A 20,154-nucleotide genomic window follows, 5' to 3' on the forward strand; every position below is an offset into this window, starting at 1 on the left:
CATTTTTAATCTTTTACTTGCTCACCACTGCAAGTCACACGCTTTCCAAGCTTTCTCTGGCTGTGGAGTACTGTATACTAAGCTGTATTTGATATAATTAATACTCCTTCCCAAGCCCAAGTAACAGTAAGGGAGATTTAGTTGGGCATTTTGGCAGTCACACTAATGTATAGGCCCTTTCGGGGGAGTGTTATGGAAGGGTGTAATGATAATATCAAAACTGCATTTAAATCCTGAAGAGGAAGGAAGGTTTGCATGGGAGACCCAAATCTGCTGTTCTCTTTGTGAGTGAAAGGTCACACCACTGAGCGCTGCGGGGTGGATTGGTGAGAAATGAGCTCCCGTTTGCTAGGAATTAGAATGAGTCTATCTGATTTTCCTTCACTCGTGACCTTTAAAGATGCAGCTTTTAGATTGATAAGCAGGTGGATGCTTTGAGTAACCCAATGCAGAATTTGTTTCATATGAAAAGACTATCTTTGAGACACCAAAGATATTGCTTCCACAAAGGGTTTTTTTTTTTCCTTTTTTTCTACAAAGCCTCTGGAGAAAGAAATTCAATAATTTTATCTTATCATACAAAAAGAAAATTCAAAATTACTGTATGTTCAATTAGAATGGCACCTCCCCACCCAAAGCATTAATCATTTTCTGGAACACACATCCTCCTGTGAAGGATCTCCAGGAAGGTTTGAGAGTGGGTACTCCTGGTTACTCTCCGCTCTGGATTTCCTGTGCCACTCCACCCAGCCTCCTCCATGCTGATAAAAAGAGCTTCCCGCGTTGCTATAGTAATCCTTTCATGTTGGGCACTGCACTATCTTGAAGGCAATCAGATGAGAACAAGGAGTAGGGAGCAGGATGGAGTTAATGTCAGGCAGCTGAAGGTGATCTGTGCTTTATGTTTAGAGATGTTTTGTATGCTGAAGAGAGAATGCCAGGAAACACAAACCAGAGCTCACTGTGCACCCAACTTGATGTTTGGGTATTTAAATATAGATTTTTTTTTTTTTACAGTATGTATGCATTCTAAATAAGCCTTACTTTGGACTTGCAGTTGAAATCGCTTACTTTCTGTGGCCAAGAGACTCCGGTCGCACTCCCTCACCACTTGTTTTCAGATCCTAATTACATCATCCGTCTTATTTGTTCTAATTCCCTGCTTTTATTTTCTTTATCAGTCACCCATCAACAGCTCAAGCCCATCAGCACAGCCTTTATTTTGTCAAATCCTGGTGGTTTATTGGGGCTTCTGTGTAGTTTCGGTTTCTCGTTTGATATTCGTCCCCGATAATAAACGCTTCATAAAGCATCCCTCATCAAATACAGCAGGTCCTCATTTCTTTCCTGTGTACAGGTTTTAATTTCCTACTCAAAATCACAAATGAGGTGAAAAAATTCATTCCTCCCACACAGTGTGCCTGATTTTTTTTGAGATGTTTAGAAAAAGCAGACATTAGTAGAGTTACTTCCCCCCTGTCTGGCGTCCTGCAGTGGGCTCTCACAAGAATGCTCGGCTCTGCAGAGGCAGCCCCCATGGACCAGAAAGTCTTCTCTAATTTGGAACTCTTCTGGTTTTTGTTGTTGTTGCTGGTTTGGTCTGGGTTTCGTTTTGTTTGTTCATTTATTTGTTTGTTTGTTTTTTGAGCCCACCACAGTAGTATGCTGTACAGACTATGCAGACAGACATTCTCATCGGAAGTATCTTGGGGCCAGCAAAATGGCTCAGTAGTACAAGTGCTTGCTTCCAATTCCGTTAGACTTGAGTTCAATCTCCAGGACCCCATTTGGTGAAAGGACCAACATCTGATGGATGTTCACTGACCTCCACATATCCACCAGGCAGAGTCTCTTTCTCTCTGTCTGGTCTCTGTCTCTGTCTGTCTGTCTGTCTGTCTGTCTGTCTGTCTCTCTCTCTCTCTCTCTCTCTCTCTCTCTCTCTCTCTCTCTCTCTCTCAGACACACACACAGATGTGCTAAATAAATAAATATAATAAGAAGTGTTTTAGGGCTTCAGAGCTCCTGTGTAGAAAGTGCCAGCTTATCCATGGACAGTATTTCCAGGCCCTGCCAACACCAACTTTTCCTATTCAAACCTCCCTCCACTTCTTTCAGACACTCTCTGAGAATCCTTCACACTGTGCCAGGCTCTGGGCATAGTACAAAGAAACTCAACTATCGTGGAAAACACATTAAAATCAGTTTTGACTTATATGAAAGAGAAACAAGCCATCATTATAGGAGGCCTTTGGCCTTCACTGTGTATTTCAGCTGCTGCTTAGCCCCCTGTGGCTATGTGAATCTTTATTAGGCAAAATTCAATGCAAATAAAAGTTTGGAGGCAGGACTTTTGTGCACACCTGTAGTCCCATTCGGATACAGGGGTAGTGGCACACCAATCCCCATTCTGAGTGGCGTATGATGGAGTATACTTGTAATCCCATTCACGACTGGACGGAGAACACCTGTAATCCCAGCACTCAAGAGGCGGAGGCAGGACTGCCAGCTTCTGGCCAGTGGGCTACATACTATGCAACCGAACTTTGTCTCAACAAACCCAAAATGTCAGCTACTCATTGACTCCAGCTACACTTCAAGTGCTCAGTAGCTGCATGGTTTGTAGCCACCCTTTCAGACAGTGCAAATAGAGAATGCCTTCCCTACCCCAGGAGGTTCTAGTCTACAGTTCTACTCCAGAACATCGCTAAAAACAAGAGGCTCTTATTCTTCATCCCTAGACTTGCTGAAGCTCCCTCAGTACCCTCACTTCTTCTTAAAGACACCTACTATGAAGATCGTTGGGGGTGGTTATTTTGAAAGAAGGTCTCAATATATAGCCCAGTATGTCCTGAAATTGGCAGCAATCCTCCTGCCTCAGCCTCCCAGGAATTATAGCCACCATGCCCAGCTTAAGAAAAGTTGCTTTAAACAACAAGTCATTCATCCTCACCTGGGAGTAGCTGGATGGCACCTGTGACCGAGGTGATCTCTAGGCTATCTGGGTCATCTGCCTCCTTTGTGGAAGATGGGAAAATTGAGCCATTTCCAATTTCTCATTCACTCTTTTCACCTGTAAGAACAGAGAGGCTATTGCAGTGATGGTAGCCGATATTTTATAGCTAGTAAGAGACAAAGGTCAGACAGTGACAGGGAAGCCTTGTAAGTGCCAGGACTGAGGCATGCATGAGCTCTACAGGAATCAGGAGGAACTGTGCCTAATTTCCTGAGAAATGAGGAAGAAATAGAGAAATAAGTTACCACTCAAGGGAGGATCCCAAGTTGCACTGGCCATGCAGATTCTTCTCTGTCTTCCATATACCTTTCTTCACTATAAACTAGTTTAAACACATAGCATTTATAGAAACCGATTGCTAGCTATGGATTATATAAAATATGCAGTCATAAAATTCTTGACATAGCAAAGACTTATAGTAGTTTATTTGCAAGCTTACCATAAAACATGCTTGTTTTTCTCTCCCCACTTCCTAGTGTTCTGGAAGGGAGTATTTATTTCACTCCACTTGTGAGTTCCTAGAGGTTGAGCTATTCTCTCTCTGGCAACATCTCTCACCTTGGCTGTTGCTGGCTTTCTTGCTGTTTCTGGAACACACCAAACCCATTCTTCCTGTTGGACCCTTGTTTTATTGCTCATTTGCCTAGAAGGAAGCACACTTCCTCCCAGCTGTCCATTTGATTGTCTCTTTCCAGTCTTCCAACTCTGCCAGGGTGCCATGTCCTCACAGATGCTTGCTGACCACCCTGTGTGAACCACGAGCCGCCCCACACATTCCCATCTCCATTGACCTGCAATGCTTTTCAAAGCTAACATTGTCTATGTTGTCATACTTAATGATCTGATTCCCATTTCTGGAATGTAAGCCCTCTCAACCAGGACTTGTTTATGGTCCATGACCTTGAAGAGTGCCTAGTGTGGTGCGTCTTGGTTCGTTGGTAGAGACTGGATCCTAGATCGGCTCTGTCTTTATCAAGAGGAATGAGTAGATTAGCCATTCTAGTGATCTGTCCCACCATTCTTCCTGAAAAGACAATTGGGATTTGGATCTTGGAGCACTCAACTCACCATTAGAGTGAAACTTAGAGGCCGTCCTCACCTTGCAGTCCCACATCACCACTCTGCTACCTGGGGTTTTGCTGTCCACTGGATGCCTGGGTTGTCTGCCGTGCACTGGATTTGCCACTTATCCCTGCTTGGATACAGCATAGTCTCTCTCCGGGACCAGTGTCATGGCACTCTCATAGGACTGTCCTGGCTTTCTGATCTTTTTCCTTTGTTACTAGTTTTTCTAAATTTAAACTAGGTACCTTCCATCACTTCTTGGCCCTTTGCCTAAGATCAATAGAAGAAAGTCCTACCTGAGCTTGCCTTTCGTCTTTCCCTCTTATCGTTTCTTCTGTCCTTTCTCCCTCCCCATCTCCTTTCTCTCTTCCTTCTGTCTGCCATACCTTTCACTAGATTAGGAAGAATTGGTACTGGAGTCATCCCTATGGAGACCAGTGTTTGAAGCCCACCCCTACTCTCCAGTCACCTTCTTTTCAGAGCTGGAAGTTCAGCATACAATCCTCAGAAGAAAGGCATGCTGCAAGATGCCAGCTCCTCCCTTAGTGGCACACCATTCTAAATAGAGCCAGGCCAGCACACTGTCACGGCCTCTTTTTGGCAATTTGGTCCTCAGTCTAACCAGGACCCAAAAGGCAAGACAATGTTTCAGAGAGGCAATGATTAGGAGAAGGGGTCTGGAGGAGAACTACTTGTCTCTTATTGATTTTGTGAAAATTGTTTGAAGAATGATTCAGCATTTGGGGGTCTAAAAATAACAGCTTTGAGTTGCTTTTCAATTAGGGGGATGGACTTTCTCTGAAAGGTTCTGTTGTTCTTTAATGCACTTTCCCCTGTTCTTTCCAAGGCTTTTTAATCAGTGGTGATGTGACAGGAGGTACAGCCACGTCCCTGACACCCTGCCTCTCCTTCCTTCTCTGTTGGGGAGGCTGAGCTCCAGGACAGCTGAATGGCAAAACTGCTGCTTAATTGGGGGAAGGTGGTTTTCTGACAACCGGCACCATGGAGCATAATGAGTTGGACTCTACCAGAATGTGTGTTTTACCCCACTTAGCTTTTGTCTCAACCAGGAATTCCACACAGCCACCACTAGCTTTGTAGTGACATTTGCGTAACACGAACATAGGACCGAAGTCCAGATTGTCATATCTTTAGATCATAGTGATGAGAATCTTGTTTCATGGTTTTCTAAGTAGTCAGGTCTCTATGTTTAAATTATTTTAGTAATGCATATCATATTGGGTTTTGAATATAAGCTGAACACGCTGGGTCTTGGCAAAATGGCTGTAGGTGTTTAGTGGCCTGAGAAAAGTAGAATTTAGTTTGTTATGGGGCCATTGAGATGTTGATCTGCAGGAAAGGATTATAATGTAGCCTGTTGTTACTACTTGGTGACTGTATATTACATTGAATGGTACAAACTTGCCTAATTGCTACATAAATTTTTCAGTAGGCTAGAAACAGATTTTAGGTTTACTCACAAAGAAAACTGAAGCTTTTATCCATGTCTCGGGTGACCTTCGGAAGGCCAACTGGAAACCTGGGGTCAGCTAGTGGTTCTTGTGGTCGTTATTCTGCTTTGGGGTGAGGTTTTCTCCTGTTGCTCTCATACTTGACAGGTGTCTGTGACTTTGGAGATGACAGGTGTTGTTTCTTTTCTTCTTACAGTAGTCTTTCTATGCTAACCTTATAGATGAAAATACTGAGGCCCAGAGAAGTGAACCAACACCTCTGCAGTCACTCCCTTAGAGCAGATATTGGGTGTCAAGGTTTCAGGCTGGCACTGAGTTCTGGGCATTCCTGGTGAGTCACGCAAGCTCACTCCTGTAAAAGACACAGGTGACTAGAGAAGTACAGAGGCCCAGAAGGAGGGACTCCCCTTGAGCCAGGGAGCCCTGGGCACTCTCCCAATGACGAATGTGCTCTTGGAGAAATTATTCAATTTCTGTTTGCTTCCTTGAGAGAAAACTAACCCCACTTCATATTTTTGGGCCTCCCTTCCTTCCTTAATAAAATACATGAAAACACGCTTGTTACTTGGTGAGTTAAGGTTTTCCTCATATTTCTATCTGAAGTCATTTCTTCTTCATGCCTGGCATCGCATACGCTATACTTGTAGCTCCCTGTCAGTGATCTCAGACTTCACTCCTCACCCTCTTGGTGACCACCTTAAACCAGCTAGTAAACTCAGTTGTAGCTGAAGGTTTCCTGTGTCCACCCAGCTCCTGCAGACACTCAGACCCAAGTAAACACACAGAGACTTATATTACTTATAAACTGTATGGCCGTGGCAGGCTTCTTGCTATCTAGTTCTTATATCTTAAAGTAACCCATTTCTATTAATCTATAAATTGCCACATGGCTTCTGGCTTACCAATACTTTTACATCTTGCTTCCTCTGACTCTGGCTGGCGACTCCTGACTCAGCCTTTCTGTTCCCAGAATTCTCCTCTTTCTTTGTCCCGCCTATATTTTCTGCCTGGCTACTGGCCAATCAGCACTTTATTTATTAACAAGTCAGAGCAACACATAGACAGCATACAGAGCAATGTCCACAGTGCTTTAATTTCCTCACTTGTAAAAATGATAATAAGAATACTGCTACCTCATTGGGTTGTTAACAAGGACATAGGGACTAAGGCACCCTGAGTGCTTCAGACAGTCCCTAACAGAGTCAGATGGTACGTGTTATGAGTTATAATGCTGCTTTCTCACCTTTAAAGTTATAAATTGCATTCATAATAGCCTGTGCTGTAAATTACAATGAGTTCTATGGTGTTTAATCTGATAGTAAACCCGTAAGGTAAGATGGTATTCTCCTGACTTTCTGGACTGCATAAATCAGGGGGTTGGCAGTTTAGTTTCTGATGCCTTGGCATTGACTGATCAACATTTGGTTCATTGGTGAACATTTAAGAACCACCAGTGAGAGCACAAGAAATTAGCAATCCTTCATACTGTCAGGAAGCGTTGAGATTGAGCTGTCAGGGGCCGAGGGTGAACGCTTCATGGGACTGAGCCACCGAATCACTTGGAGTCTTTGTCTTTCTTGGCATTCTTGGACAGAGTCCATTGAACTAGGAAGCAAAGACTTTGGCCATTCCATTTAATAGGAACGAACTTAGAAAATCCTGGGTTAACCACTTAGACATATTAAAAATAGGAGAACATTAGTTATTGATTAAATGCCTTTAAAAATAAATCAGAACAGTAATCAGGCACAAAGTAATATCAACCTTCAACTTTAATGTACAACTTAAACTATTCCTTTAGAGCATTAGAATTTTTTTCTTTTCATTTTAAAATTCATCACAGTGACTGTGTTTATGAGACACTGTGACAGAAGAAAATGAAAAAAGAAAAAAACTAATATTTGGATTGTACTTACAAGAACAAAAATCTAAACTTGTGAATGTGTTTTATTGTTTTTTGTTTGTTTCTTTTTGTTAGTTTTTTTGGAGGGGGTGTGGTTTTTGTTTGTTTGTTTGTTTTTAAAGCCCTGGATTTTTTTATGTTTAAACAAGCCTTGTCTGACTGACTCTAACCTTTAAATAATTGGGAAACTGGAGCAAGGAGACTGACGTTAACATCTGTGGAAAGATATGGAGACAGGGAGCAATATTCAGCCAGTCAGTCAGACAATTGTCCCCTCTCTTGTGCCATGTGTAGAAATTCTTTCTTCTCCTTAACTGACAACATTGTCAGTGGTATTCAAATGACCCACTGTTTCTATTGTTAATAATGAGTCATCTCTTGGCCCTGATACAACTGACCATTTCTAGGAGCAGAAAGTCTTCTAACTACAAATATTTCTCTGACCATCATGTCTGTTCTCCTGCCCCTCCCCGCTCTCCTATTCATGCACAAACAGTCTGTGCATGTGACCCTCCAGGTTGTTGCTTCTCCATCTTCTGGAATGGCTTTCCCCTCTCCATAGCTCATTCACCTTTCCAAACTTACTAAGACCTGCCACCCCCCACCCCCACCCCCCGCTTCACTCTCCTGTTGCGTTCAGTCCATCTCCATTTGGGAGATGTGCGTTGAATGCTAGGCCCTAGAGATACCACACTAAAGGATGTAGGCATAGCTTGTGCCCTCAAAAGACTTGGGAGAAGTGGGCATGTAAGCCAGTGCATGGTAGGTGCTGTGGCAAGGTATACGGAGAGCCAAGTATTGTCTGCTCTTCTGCACTGATCTCATCTTCCCTTGAGTGTCTGGAGTTGTCTTAGCAGCACCTAGGGACATTTGCACACTCCTTCCGTTTCTCTCTTCCTTATCTGTTATCATCTTGCTTCCTGGATGGTAACTACCCTGAGGTAATGACTTTTATTTTTATTGTATTTGTCTGCTGCCGTTTTCAACACTATGGTCTTACACAGCACTCAGTGGATAGTAAATACTCTAGAAATACTTCCCAAGTTGCTCCCAGTCTCACCCCTTTTCTTCTCTTGCCTTTGCAGATGGATGTTTTCATCTCTCTGCTCCTTTAGATGTCATCTGTAAAGCTGGCCGGTGAGCCTGGCTTATGGGTCATGAACTCCAGCTACTGATAGTTGCTGTCGTCTGCCCCTCCATTCCTAACAGCCAGCCACCTGTCTTCCCTCTATCCTGTCCTTGTTTCCCTCAGCCCCCATAAGTTCAGTTATACCCTCCTTTGCAAGGCTCTATGATACTTTCCCCTTTCTGGTCTGTTTTCCTAATGAGGGCGGAGTATAATTTAGAGGCTTAATTTTAGAGAACTATATGAAGCAGCAGCCCCATAAAATGTCATGATTCATGACCACTTGTTTTGTTCTCATAATGCAACCTAAACTAAAACGCCATTCATCAAAGCTATAAAAGCCGTTCATGGCTGTCTTTAGTATATCGTGTAGAGTGTAATTCAGTCCACAGAGAGGCAAGAGATGGATTCATGGGGCTGTTTGCCTTGGTGTGCATTAAAGGACAGTAATTTCTAAGCTCAGTAGAAGACCCTCTTTTACCATAAGCCCTGCATTCTTCCTTAACCTCACTTAATTTGTCTGTCTATTTTAATATCAACATATTCTCATTTCCAGACTTTCTTATCAGTAAATAATTGCCAAGTCCTGTCTCCTTGTTCTCATGACCTTTCTGGTCTTAATGGTCTTCATCTGTGCAGGAGACTGACCTATGAAGATGTGCTAGCTAAAAACCCCGGCATAACTTGCATAGAGAATATCTTGGTCATCCATCACATATAACAACACTTTAAGAGAGATGCTACTCCTCCCTTCTCTGCTCCCCAGAGGGAAAATTACCAACATTTTCCTTGAAATGAATGAAAGAACAAAGCCTTGGGCAGCCTAAGCTGTTTTTCTGTAGCATTACAGTAAGAAAACAGCGGTGGTGGTTAACCCAGATTGTTAACTATGGTGTGCTCAAAACTTGAGGTACCTCTTGTGTTGTGATTCCTGTTTGAATACTGAGGTCTGACCTTTCACATTTCCTCATCTTCATGTATCTAGGTCATCATGCATTAGCAATTACATGTGAGAGCCTGTCTCAGAAGTGAAGGGCTAAAGCCATGGTATATATAGCTCAGCCTTTGTTGGAACCCTGCCTAAGGCAGGTTGCTAACTTTTTAGTTTCCTGCTCTGTAAAGTAAGTTACTCAGTGTCCTGTAGGGGCCCTGGGAAGCTAACATGAGGAAATCTATGTAATCTACTACTTAGTTCCTGCTAATTGGAAATACCTTCTTGAAAAATATTACTTCTTATTAGAATCTACAATAACGATAATGATGGGGATGATGATGAAGCGTGCTCACTGAGTTCAGATAAACTGAACAGTCTCAGCAGAGCTCCAGGGTGGATGACTTTGATGCATGATTCACTGGGTAAACTAGTTCAGGTCTCTTTGTAAATAGAAGTACACCTTAAAAATGAACCAGGTATTTAACACCATGATTAAGCATCAGCTCCATGACATTTTGTCTTTTCGGTTTCCTGTTAAATACAGCATCCTGACTTTGAACTTACCTTCTGCACCTTGGTTGTTTAGCTGAAAGGTCAATTTTTTTCTGTGTGAGGAACTGTTTTTCCTTGGAACTGCTGCGGTTAGAGACAAGCTCACGTGTTCCCACTTAGGGTGCACCTTGTACTGCATATTTGCCCTGGATCCGAACATCCATCTTTTTTAGCAGACTCGTTTTAAACCCGCATGGAGCTAAATGATTTCCTTGAAGAACAAGCTTCATTGTTTGGCAGATGAAACCAGCAGTGCCCATTAGGAATCTTAAGCTGGGTAAGTTTTCAAATACTCAACAACTTTGAGAATAATTTATGCTAGGAAATAGGTTAAAATGCTTTGAGAATTGTTTTGAAAATATCATCGCCCCTCTTAAAAAAAAGAGAGAGAAAGAAAGACTATTCCCCTTCAAGATGTAAAAATAGCATTTATAAGGATATTCTTTTCAAGTGCAGAGCCTGAGAGAGAAATATCCTCTAGAATTAAGCTCTTGCTGTTGGCTGAATTAATGCTCCTGTTATTTTTTTTCTCTATTTTCTCTTGAGAGTTCTTAGGACTTTTCTATAACTACAAAAGACCTGTCTCCTATGCTCCACAAGGACAAAAAAAATATATGGATTTTCTTCGTTATGTGCCTGTGTATTTGTGTATGTTTGGGTGTGTTCATGGTTGGTGTGTGTGTGCATGTTTGTGAGGAAGGGTTTGTGAATGTGGGTGTGCCAGAAGTTAACTTCAGGCATCATTCCTTAGGAGGTATCTACTTTGTGCTTGGGATAGGGTCTTCAGTGTTCTGGGACTCTCATGGTATGGAGACAAGCTGGCCATTGAGTTCCAGCTCTGGGATTTTAAGTGATACCACACCTACCCAACCTTCTGTGGATAATCTAGGGATTGAACTCAGCTCCTCATGTCTGCACAACAAACACTTTCCACCTGAACCATCCTCCAGCACTAGACAAGTACCTAGGGTCTCTTCAGAATAGCTAGTCCCAGCTCTGGTCAGCAGTCTTCCATGGCACATGGCTATAGAAGGCACAGGCAGAAGATATAGCCTCTTGTATTTTCTGTAACCTCTTTCCATAAGGAGAGAAACACATTCTGCCTTGAACTTGCATGGGTTTTCCCAATCCTCTGGGAGTCCAATCCATTTATAGCTAACATCAGGTCAAGGCCGTAGGGGCCATGGCCCCTGCAGTTGTCATTAGCAAGCTCTTATTTCTCTTCCATAGAGATGCTGAAATTGACAAACTGTCTAGGGAGATGTGCCGCTCTTGGCTGCCTGTTTTTAAGCAGGACGCATTAAGGATAAGTTACTTGTCAAGGTAGAATTCCTCATCATTAATCACCGAGAGACCACATTCCTAGGTAAATAAGCTCCTTGATAAAGCCACATCTTGCGAGAAAACATCCCTCCTTGACATCTTCCTGCCTGCCAGCCTGGTCAGCAGTGTGCTGCCCACTCAGACTGGCTGCCTCATTTAATTCTGGTAGTGATGATGCACTGCAGATCTGTGAGGATCTGAGCCTTGGAGGCCATGTGAGGCTTGCTTGATACGGGTACAATATGAATAAGTGTCCATATATTAAGCATGGTATAGTTTTTTCATCTCTTGCACCTGTAGGGACTGTATTGCCTATCAGGGTAAGGTTCATTCTATAGGATTGATAATTAATTCCCTGTTCCTTTTCTTTCCCTGCCTTCTCATCCAGAGACTGCATTATCTACAAATTCTAACATTTTTCTTCCCTGTTTCAAATAAAGCTCTTTGGAGATGCAAGCAATAAGAATCATATTTTTATAACCCTTCTTGGAATAAGATGCACAGATTCTATTTTAGTGAAAAAGGACATTGTATTTTGTGGCCATGTTGATGACTACTACCCAAGCAGTGTTTGTTTGGGAAGGGGATGACCAGCTTCACAGAGTCTCACAAAAAGTACTCTGTTGCCCATATTCTTGCTGTCCATGACTTTCCTGTACCCACAACCCCATCTCTATTGCTTCTCTTGTTCTGTAACTTTTAAAGCAGAAGTAGGCTAGCCATAGATGTTACTAACCCATCTTTGACTAGATAGTGATTGTGTTACTAATTGGGACCTATATTTAACTGGATTAGGTCCAGTAGCTTTATGCAGTGCAACCAAGTCCCTTGTCCTTTTATGAAAAGGAGGCTGTTAGTTGTTCAGGCATTCATTATGCAAGTCACTTGCTCATTCTAGGGTACACTGCCCCGTAAGAGCTTGGTAGGAACTAAATATTTCAGATGTAGATAGGAATATTGTTCTAATGAAACTGAATTTGGTGCCCATGGCAAAATTTGTGCTTAATATATTAGAGTATGTGTGGGGAAAATTACATGTATTTTCATGAATTGACTCCACCCCTTGTCCTTGCTGAGGGTTACTAGTTAGATATTGTTTACTGCAGGGGAATTATTTTCTTACTGATCTGAACTGCACAATAAATGCTGAAGCATTGTAAGTTCCATGGCCCTTAAATGTTTCTTTTTGGGAGAGAAAAAGAACATAAAGTTGGATGGATAAGAACGTGAGGACCTGGGAGGGCTTGGGGAAGGGAGAAAACATGCTCAAAATATATTGCATGTAGATTTTGTTTATTTTTTTTAATTTTTTTTTCATTTGGTCTTAGTCACTATTCTATTGCTATGAAGAGACATCATGACCAAGGCAACTCTTATACAAGAAAGCATTTAATTGGAGCTTCCTTACAGTTTCAAAGTTTTAGTCCATTATCATGGTAGGGAGCATGGTAGCACACAGGCAGATGTGCTAGAGAAGTAGCTAAGAGTTATACATCTGGATCTGCAGGAAGAGAAAAAGACACTGGGCCTGGCTTGGGCATTTAAAACTTCATAGCCTACCCTGACACTTCCTCCAACAAAGCCACACCTACTCCCAACAAGGTTACACCTCCTATTCCTTCTCCCTGATGGCTAAATATTCAAATATGTGAACCTATGGAGGCCATTCTTTGAACTATCACACAATTAAAGGAACTGTTTCTTTTAGAAAGAACATGAAGAGTTCTGTTGTCCCTTATAACTTGTAATACAAAAGAGCTAGTCTTTGAATTCCTGGTACAAACCCCTGCTTTCTTAACTGATGATCTTTGCACAAAGAAAAGCAATTACAGCATCCTTACCTTTGAGCTCAGGTCTGACTGTACAGTTAGAGACTATTTGAGTGGTTATGTATATCACCTACCAGCCCAGCCCACTTTCACCTTCATTGGCAAGGCGTGGCCCTTCGGACTCAGTCTTATCACTTGTCTTCATTGCCCCTCCCCTCCACCATTGGCTTTCAACCACCAGGTATCAACTGTGTTTGTATACTAGGGCATGGCCTTTCCTATTCATGTCTACCAGGTTGAGGCAGCATCACTCTTTTGCTCATTTTCCATTAATCTCCTAGCTGGTTATGTCACTCTCCTCTCCATACTCTGTCAAAAACATGCAATCCATCTTTGAATCCTGTGTTATGTGTATTCTTCTTGGGGTAAATAGTTGTGTCATACATGATATCTCTCTGCCTTTTTCTTCCATACTCATTTTTCAGCATCTATAGAATGAAGTCTTTTTCTCAGCCCACCATTTAGAGCCTCTTTCTCATCTTAGCATAAACTACTTCATTCGTAGATATTCATGTAATCTGTATCATATCTTGTCCTTCATCTTAGTTTACTGAACACCTTTCTCGTCTAACCTGTGGAATCCTAAATAGCTAGACAAACTTGACTTCCTTAACTTGTTTATACCTACTTCATGCAATTACAATAAATTATGACTAGTATTATAGCTAACATCTACTGAATGTGTACTATATGATCGTTACTTTCTAAGTCCTTTACACAGTCCCCCTCATTTTAGCTCATGTAACAGCCATTATTCCTGTTGTTATTATTCCCATTTATAACAGTACACATAGAATTCAAGAGGCAGAAGAGAGCATGCCTATGCAACATACTCAGACAAGGCTTCATGGCCACCCGCAGGGGCTAGTTGAGAGGGGATTTATTATAGAGATGGGCAGCCATGAGCTAGATGTGACTGGGAGGGAGGGAGAATTCCTGGGTAGATAGAAAGATGCATGGTCACTGTAAGTATGGTAACAGAGATGACAGACACTGGTGACAGGAATGCATATTCTAAGATCATTGAAGAAGAGGACCATGGCTTATTCTTTTGTGTCTTCAGCATTTAATGTGTGGTAAAGGCATGATCAGTAACATGATGATGGGTGGAATAAAGAATGGTTCAGCCTCTGAATTCCTTCCACAATAGAAACTCCTGTGAGCCAAGCATGAGCATGGTAGCTGAAGTCTATCTGGAGCAGGAGTTTTATAGGGTATAGAGAGGATTCTTAGTCTCCCGATTTCCCAGTTTGACCTTGGAAACCACATTGTTTTGTTCTCTGGCTTCAAACAGGATACAATGAAGCGATCCTGGTTAGTGAGGCTCTGCTTCTGCTTACATACTCTGTAGAATAGTCACCCCACTTTCAGCAGACTGCAGCACTACTGTGAGTAGTCCTAGTAGAGTTAGTTTCCTGCAGATTCTCTTCTTATCAAATTAAGGAAGAAAAGTATGCCTTGCTCTTTAGAAGAAAGTATGTCCTTCAGGGAGCTGGAAGCCCAGTGGATTTTGTCAGGCTGTGGCTTTCATCAAGTCCCAGGAATAACATTAAAGCTTGGTGGCTGCTCACGAGCTTTGGGGTGTTAGTGCTGCTTAAGGATCCCAGTAGGTGAATCAAAACAGAAATTTGCCAGGGCAAAAGATATCTCTGCAGCAGATCTTAGGGTGGGACATGTGTTGCTGGTCAGCAATATGTCCCCGTTACTCAAGCTGGCTATTGGCTACCAACTGTGAGATGTCTCCTTGCTGACAAGCCTCCCCCATTCTGTACTTTGCCCTCAGGCTGGCAATTTACTGCATGCAATCTCGTTGAGAAAATGTGGTCTTTATTAGTGTTCGGCACAGATCGACTTTCCTTTGTCCGGATCTGCAGAGCTAGTTGGATGCTTGGTGCTAGGGGGAAAGAAAAGGAAACAAAACAAAACAAAACAAAAAACAACAGGGGACAGATGACAGTATGAGGACAGGAGAAGGGGTGTTTTCGGGTATTGAGAATCACAGTGCTGTCCTCATATCGAGAAAGATGCAAGCAGAATGAGTAGAAATAGTTAGAAATAGTTTGTTTATACCCACAGAGTGTTTGGGCGCATTCTGGTCAACAACTAATTGTCAAAGAAATGTTCTTGGTAACAGAAGTTCAGTGTGTTGGGTTTTACAAGTGTAAAAAATAAACACACTTAATGGAAAAGGCAGTTCTTGCCCTCCAGGTGTTGATTCCTCCCATACGGTGTGTGCAAATTTCCATACATTTCGTGTGTCACTGTGAGCAGGTAAGCACATATTCTTGTACTTATTTTTCCTTCTGTCTCTTCGTTCTGTCTGTTGAATTGGCTCCGTCTTACCAGTCTAATATATTCAACTGAGGGATTTGGGAGTGGCAACGCCCCAGCTCTCTCTTTTCCATCTCCCATATGCTGTCTCTGTAGCAAGTGCCCACATGCGTGACTTCTTCGCCTCCTAATCCTGATGGTGCCTATTGTTTCAAGTAGTTCTTCGGTTCATAGGTGCTACTGGGTTGCTTTTTAAGCACAAACGCAAATGCCTTGCCAGTAGAAATTAAATGCCAGAGTGTCGGTAACAAATATAAATCATAGTCGCTTAAAGTAGTCATTTTGTAGAGAACTGTAGAAAGCTAGCCTGAGCATTAAATATTCACTGCCCACTACTTCTGAAATGGTAAAATATCTTCATTTTTTTTTAAACCGATGGGTAATAATAAGACACATCAAGTTTAAATAACCTGTTTTCTTTTTTCCTTCTTCCAAAGGTATGACTTGGCAAGCTTGAAATTAAGTACAAGTAAGGGTGCTAACTAAGCGGCCACTAACTCTGGCCGTAGGCTGCACTCTCTTCTGCAGTTTTCCGGGTGCACTGTGGCTGTTTGAAGAGACTGTTCAATTGAAAGTTGCTGCTAATGGGATCAGCTTGAATTTAAAGAAAAAACACATCTCTGTTAGTGGAAACAAGTAATGCGGACCCTTAAGTAGCAAGTGTGTGATTATCCTCTAATGCATTCTGATTTGTCTCCCTATTAAGTCTCACTGGGTCTTCTTGGAATAGTTAAAACAAACCTTTAACTAAATGTATCCCTGCTCCCCCTCCCTTCAGAACACCCTCAGTTCAGCCGCTCGTCCCATGTTCTCAAACAAGTTACTTGCAAATACAAGGGTGGGATCAAAGAGCAAATCATTACATATTTTGAATTCATATGACCCCTTGTTATCAAAGAGCTGTATACACCTTTTATCTTCAGTCTTATATGTAGCACACATTTAATTGACAGTGAGTTTTCTCTTTATGCCATACATGGGAAATACTGAAGCAGTGTTTCCCTAGGTCTCATTTTAAAACAGTTTAAGAGCATACCAATCCTGTGACTGGAAGAAAGAATATTGTGTCTGGGTCTCTCCGAGGAGAGTGGAGTCAGGTAAGGCCCTCTCAGGAAATAGTAACTAAGTTAGGATCTTTGAAGTGATTTGGAAATGGGCAGGCAGCGAGGGGTAAGCAGGCAGTGTGCGGGAGGGGTTATTTCCAATGCACATGGAAATGACTATACTCCTTGTGACTGTAGCCATGGGGGAGCTGAAGGCACAGTACAGCGCCATTAGTGGTGCTGGTTCTGGATAGTGATGCCACATGGAAGAGACTCGTGGAATTGAAACAAGCAGATTTTCCTCAGAGTTTTCTTTGTAGTTCCTCTTGAACTAGTTAAGAAATGACAACCATTTATAATGACTGAAATATAATCCTAACTAAAGGGGGAACTTACTTCAGATGGAAAGGGCTATGGGGGTAGAGAGTCCTGAGTCAAATTCATGGGAAGGGTATTTCGAGAGGAGCCAGGATACAAGAAACAGTCAAGACAGAGACCAGGGCAGGGATCTCTAGTGAAGCCAGCTCAGATCTGGAGATAGACACAAACTCTGCATTTCTGATGCAACTGTGGGGTCCCTAGTGTATATGCTACACCTAATGCTGGTGTATATAGCTGCCTTAAGCACTCAAAGAGAAATGTACAATGAGGTTATTACTAGCATGAGGACTGAATAAAAAAAAAATTGGCTTTAGGGGCTCTGCCCTCCTCAGCCGGTTCAGGAGATGGCTGCTAGCCTTCCAGATTTTTGGGTGCTGCTGTTGTTCTTAACACCCTCGATTTTTAGGCACTACAAAGAACAGGAGTGGCTCAGACAGAAACATTGCCAATGGCATTATTACCCTGGACCATTGTCAAGATTTTATATTAACACGTTGTGTGAGGCGGAAACGAGGACAAGGGAAGACGAAGATTTTTTTAAGCCCAGCCATTTTGTTTTTCAAGGGACAAATCTCCCTGGGCGATAACTACCAGATTGATGTGGATAGTGAAATGGCACTCAGGGAGGAGAACTGTTAACACAGTGTGCTAGCAGAGCCTGGTGCTCGTGCTTAAGCACCTGTGCTGTTCTGTGACTCAAAGCAAGAAATACGAAACAAACCCCCGTTGTCTAACGGGAACCTAGCAGGAATAGTCCCTGGGTTTCCATCTGAACAGAACTCCATTAAGAGATTACTAAGAAGCACTAAGGTTTGTGGCTGAATAAGCAATTGAAATCCAACCCTAAAGCTCATCTAGATGAATTCACACGTTCCTCTCTCTGCAGAAGTTGGCTGGAATTATGCACACCTTATGTTGGTGTTTAAAAGCATGGGGTTGGAGGTATGGGAAGAAAATAGGCCTCGAAGCCCCACCAAAATGTTCTGTAGCTGGGCCCTTTTCTAGAAGAGATGATACCTTCTACTAAATGGGTGTGAAGACCCCAGAATACCACTTTACCTTGCCAGTGTGTATAGGGTAATGTTCCTTTTGTCTTTCATTTCCAAGATGGTATTGAATTTGTCACAAGCCGTCGCCATCTCATTCTTTCTCCAGGCAATGTTTTTTTGATAAATGTTGATGAGTTTATAACTGTAAAACCAAATGACATTTCTAGTGTGATACACGATTTACTCCTTGCATAATTATATCTAATGGCTTTGCATGTAGAAAGGCATTTACCATTTACTTTTGTGTAAAATGACAATCTAAACCCCCAGGCCTGAGTTTTTAAAAATTTTTTTTAACACAAAGATAAAGACTTAATTAAAAACCAAACACAATTTATTTTTGTAACCAGCATTTAAGGTACCTAGTTCTTTGGTTAAATATGTGATAAAAATCACAATGCTTTCAGTAGCAAAGATCAGTGGGTTTCATTTTCCCTCTGTCTTTGAAACACTGACGAACCCATTTAATTATCAAACTGATATCCAGGATGGCTTCTTGTTTCTCATTTCTAGTTAAAAGAGCTTTTTTGAAATTTAGCAGAGAATTGAATAATGCGTTCAGTTAATGAGGAACATTTAAGAGATGTTTCTGAATTCAGTGTGATAGGCCAGATGATAAACTGCCACTGCTATGTAGACAGATTATCTAGGCAGTAATGACATGCTGGCCCCATTGACTGTGGGCAAGTCTAGTTTTATTTTGCTTTTTTGGTTTTTTATTTTGGGTATTCTGGTATGTGGTGTAGAAATGGCCATTTGTATATTTTAGGATATTTATTGTCCTAAATTAGATGGCTTCCTAGAGAAAACCGGCTTTGTTCTTTACCCTTCCTTCTTATGGGAGCTATGCTCATGGACAGAAGCTGGGTGGCTTTCCAACCAGAAGCCTGCTGTAGCTCTAGGTCTATAACTAGCTGGGATTGACCACGTCTGTCTTAATATCAAGGCTCCATGGTCTGCTTAGCAGTGAGAAGTTCAAGCGCTCTGTTTCCACAGGCAAACATCCTTGTGTTGTTTTTTTACTCAAGAAATAAGACTAGGCAGCTGGAGAGACAGATCAGTGTGTCAGAGCACTGACTGCTCTTACAGAGGATCTGGATCTGGGTTTGAGTCCCAACAGCCACATAATCAGCTCAAAACTGCCTGTCAATACAGTCCCAGGAGATTGGACATACTTTTCTGGCCTCCGAGGTCACTTTAGATACATGTATGTAGGCAGAACACCTGTAAGTAAATGAACAAATGAATGAATTCATTCATTTTTAAAAATGAGAGGAGAACTAAGTCTTTGGGATTTGAAGGAATGTCCTTATTTTGTGTCTCAATATTTCTCAGAAACATATTCCTGAAAAGTTGTAAGCATCGTGTAGTTTCTCCATTTCAAATTGCTACTAGGAAATGGTATTTGCAGAATGTTTTGGAGTTAGTGGTTTTGTTTTGTTTTAGAGTTTGTTTTTTAGGCTAACCCTGTGGCATAAATTCACCAAAAAAAAATTAAATGCTTTTTTTTTCTTTTTCTTTTTTTAGACATGGTCTCACTGTGTAGTTGAGACTAACTTCCAGGTTTTGATCCTCCTGTTCTTGCCTCCCTAGTACTAGCTATAGGCATGCACCATTACCCCAGAGTCTTGATGTTGTTTGTCTGGTTTTGGGCATAGGTGGGCATTGCTAGTGATCAAACTAAGGGCCAGGTCCTCGGCTTCATAGCCAAGTTCTCTACGACTCACCTAGACTCTGCTTCTTACTTCTAAGTGATTTTTAAGTTAATTCTTTTTTTTCTTTGAAAATGATTGTTTAAAATTATGTCCAACAATTATCTAGGGACACCTGACCAAATCAAAAGGCAGAAACACTTTTGGGAAGGAAGAGAAGGGTAGGGCAAGCAAGTAGGGAATCTCTTTATCACAGTATGGGTTTATGGTTAACTGAGGCCTCAGCTGGGTTTCAAACTGCAGAGAAACATTGTAGCCAAATCTAATCCTTGGGTTGGGAGAAGTGAGGGATGCACTGACTTATAATTAAAATGCTGGGGGGAAACTCTAGCTTGTATATCAGGTCGGGATTTTAATAATGCATCTGTGAACTGCTTTCTATTGTTTTTAACAAAATCATACAACCATAGTCACTGCAAGT

The 20,154-nt window shown here is 41.9% G+C and overlaps 1 protein-coding gene across 10 annotated transcripts in view; it reads left to right on the forward strand.

The window, feature by feature from the left end:
• Cadm1 (cell adhesion molecule 1) overlaps positions 1-20,154 on the forward strand; it is a 337,201-nt gene that overhangs the window by 210,849 nt on the left and 106,198 nt on the right. The window contains exon 1 of one of the 10 annotated variants that reach the window (XM_052759340.1): positions 10,226-10,342. The exons of the other annotated variants lie outside the window; for them this stretch is intronic. Within the exon in view, the coding sequence (XP_052615300.1) occupies positions 10,306-10,342 (37 nt within the window). The 5' untranslated portion in view covers positions 10,226-10,305. Of the gene's footprint in view, positions 1-10,225; positions 10,343-20,154 lie in introns of those variants that run through there. 10 annotated transcript variants of the gene reach the window in all.

This window comes from Peromyscus californicus, unplaced genomic scaffold, assembly GCF_007827085.1.
Source record: "Peromyscus californicus insignis strain IS unplaced genomic scaffold, ASM782708v3 Scaffold_11__1_contigs__length_118956290, whole genome shotgun sequence".
In the NCBI taxonomy this organism is placed as follows: domain Eukaryota; kingdom Metazoa; phylum Chordata; class Mammalia; order Rodentia; family Cricetidae; genus Peromyscus; species Peromyscus californicus.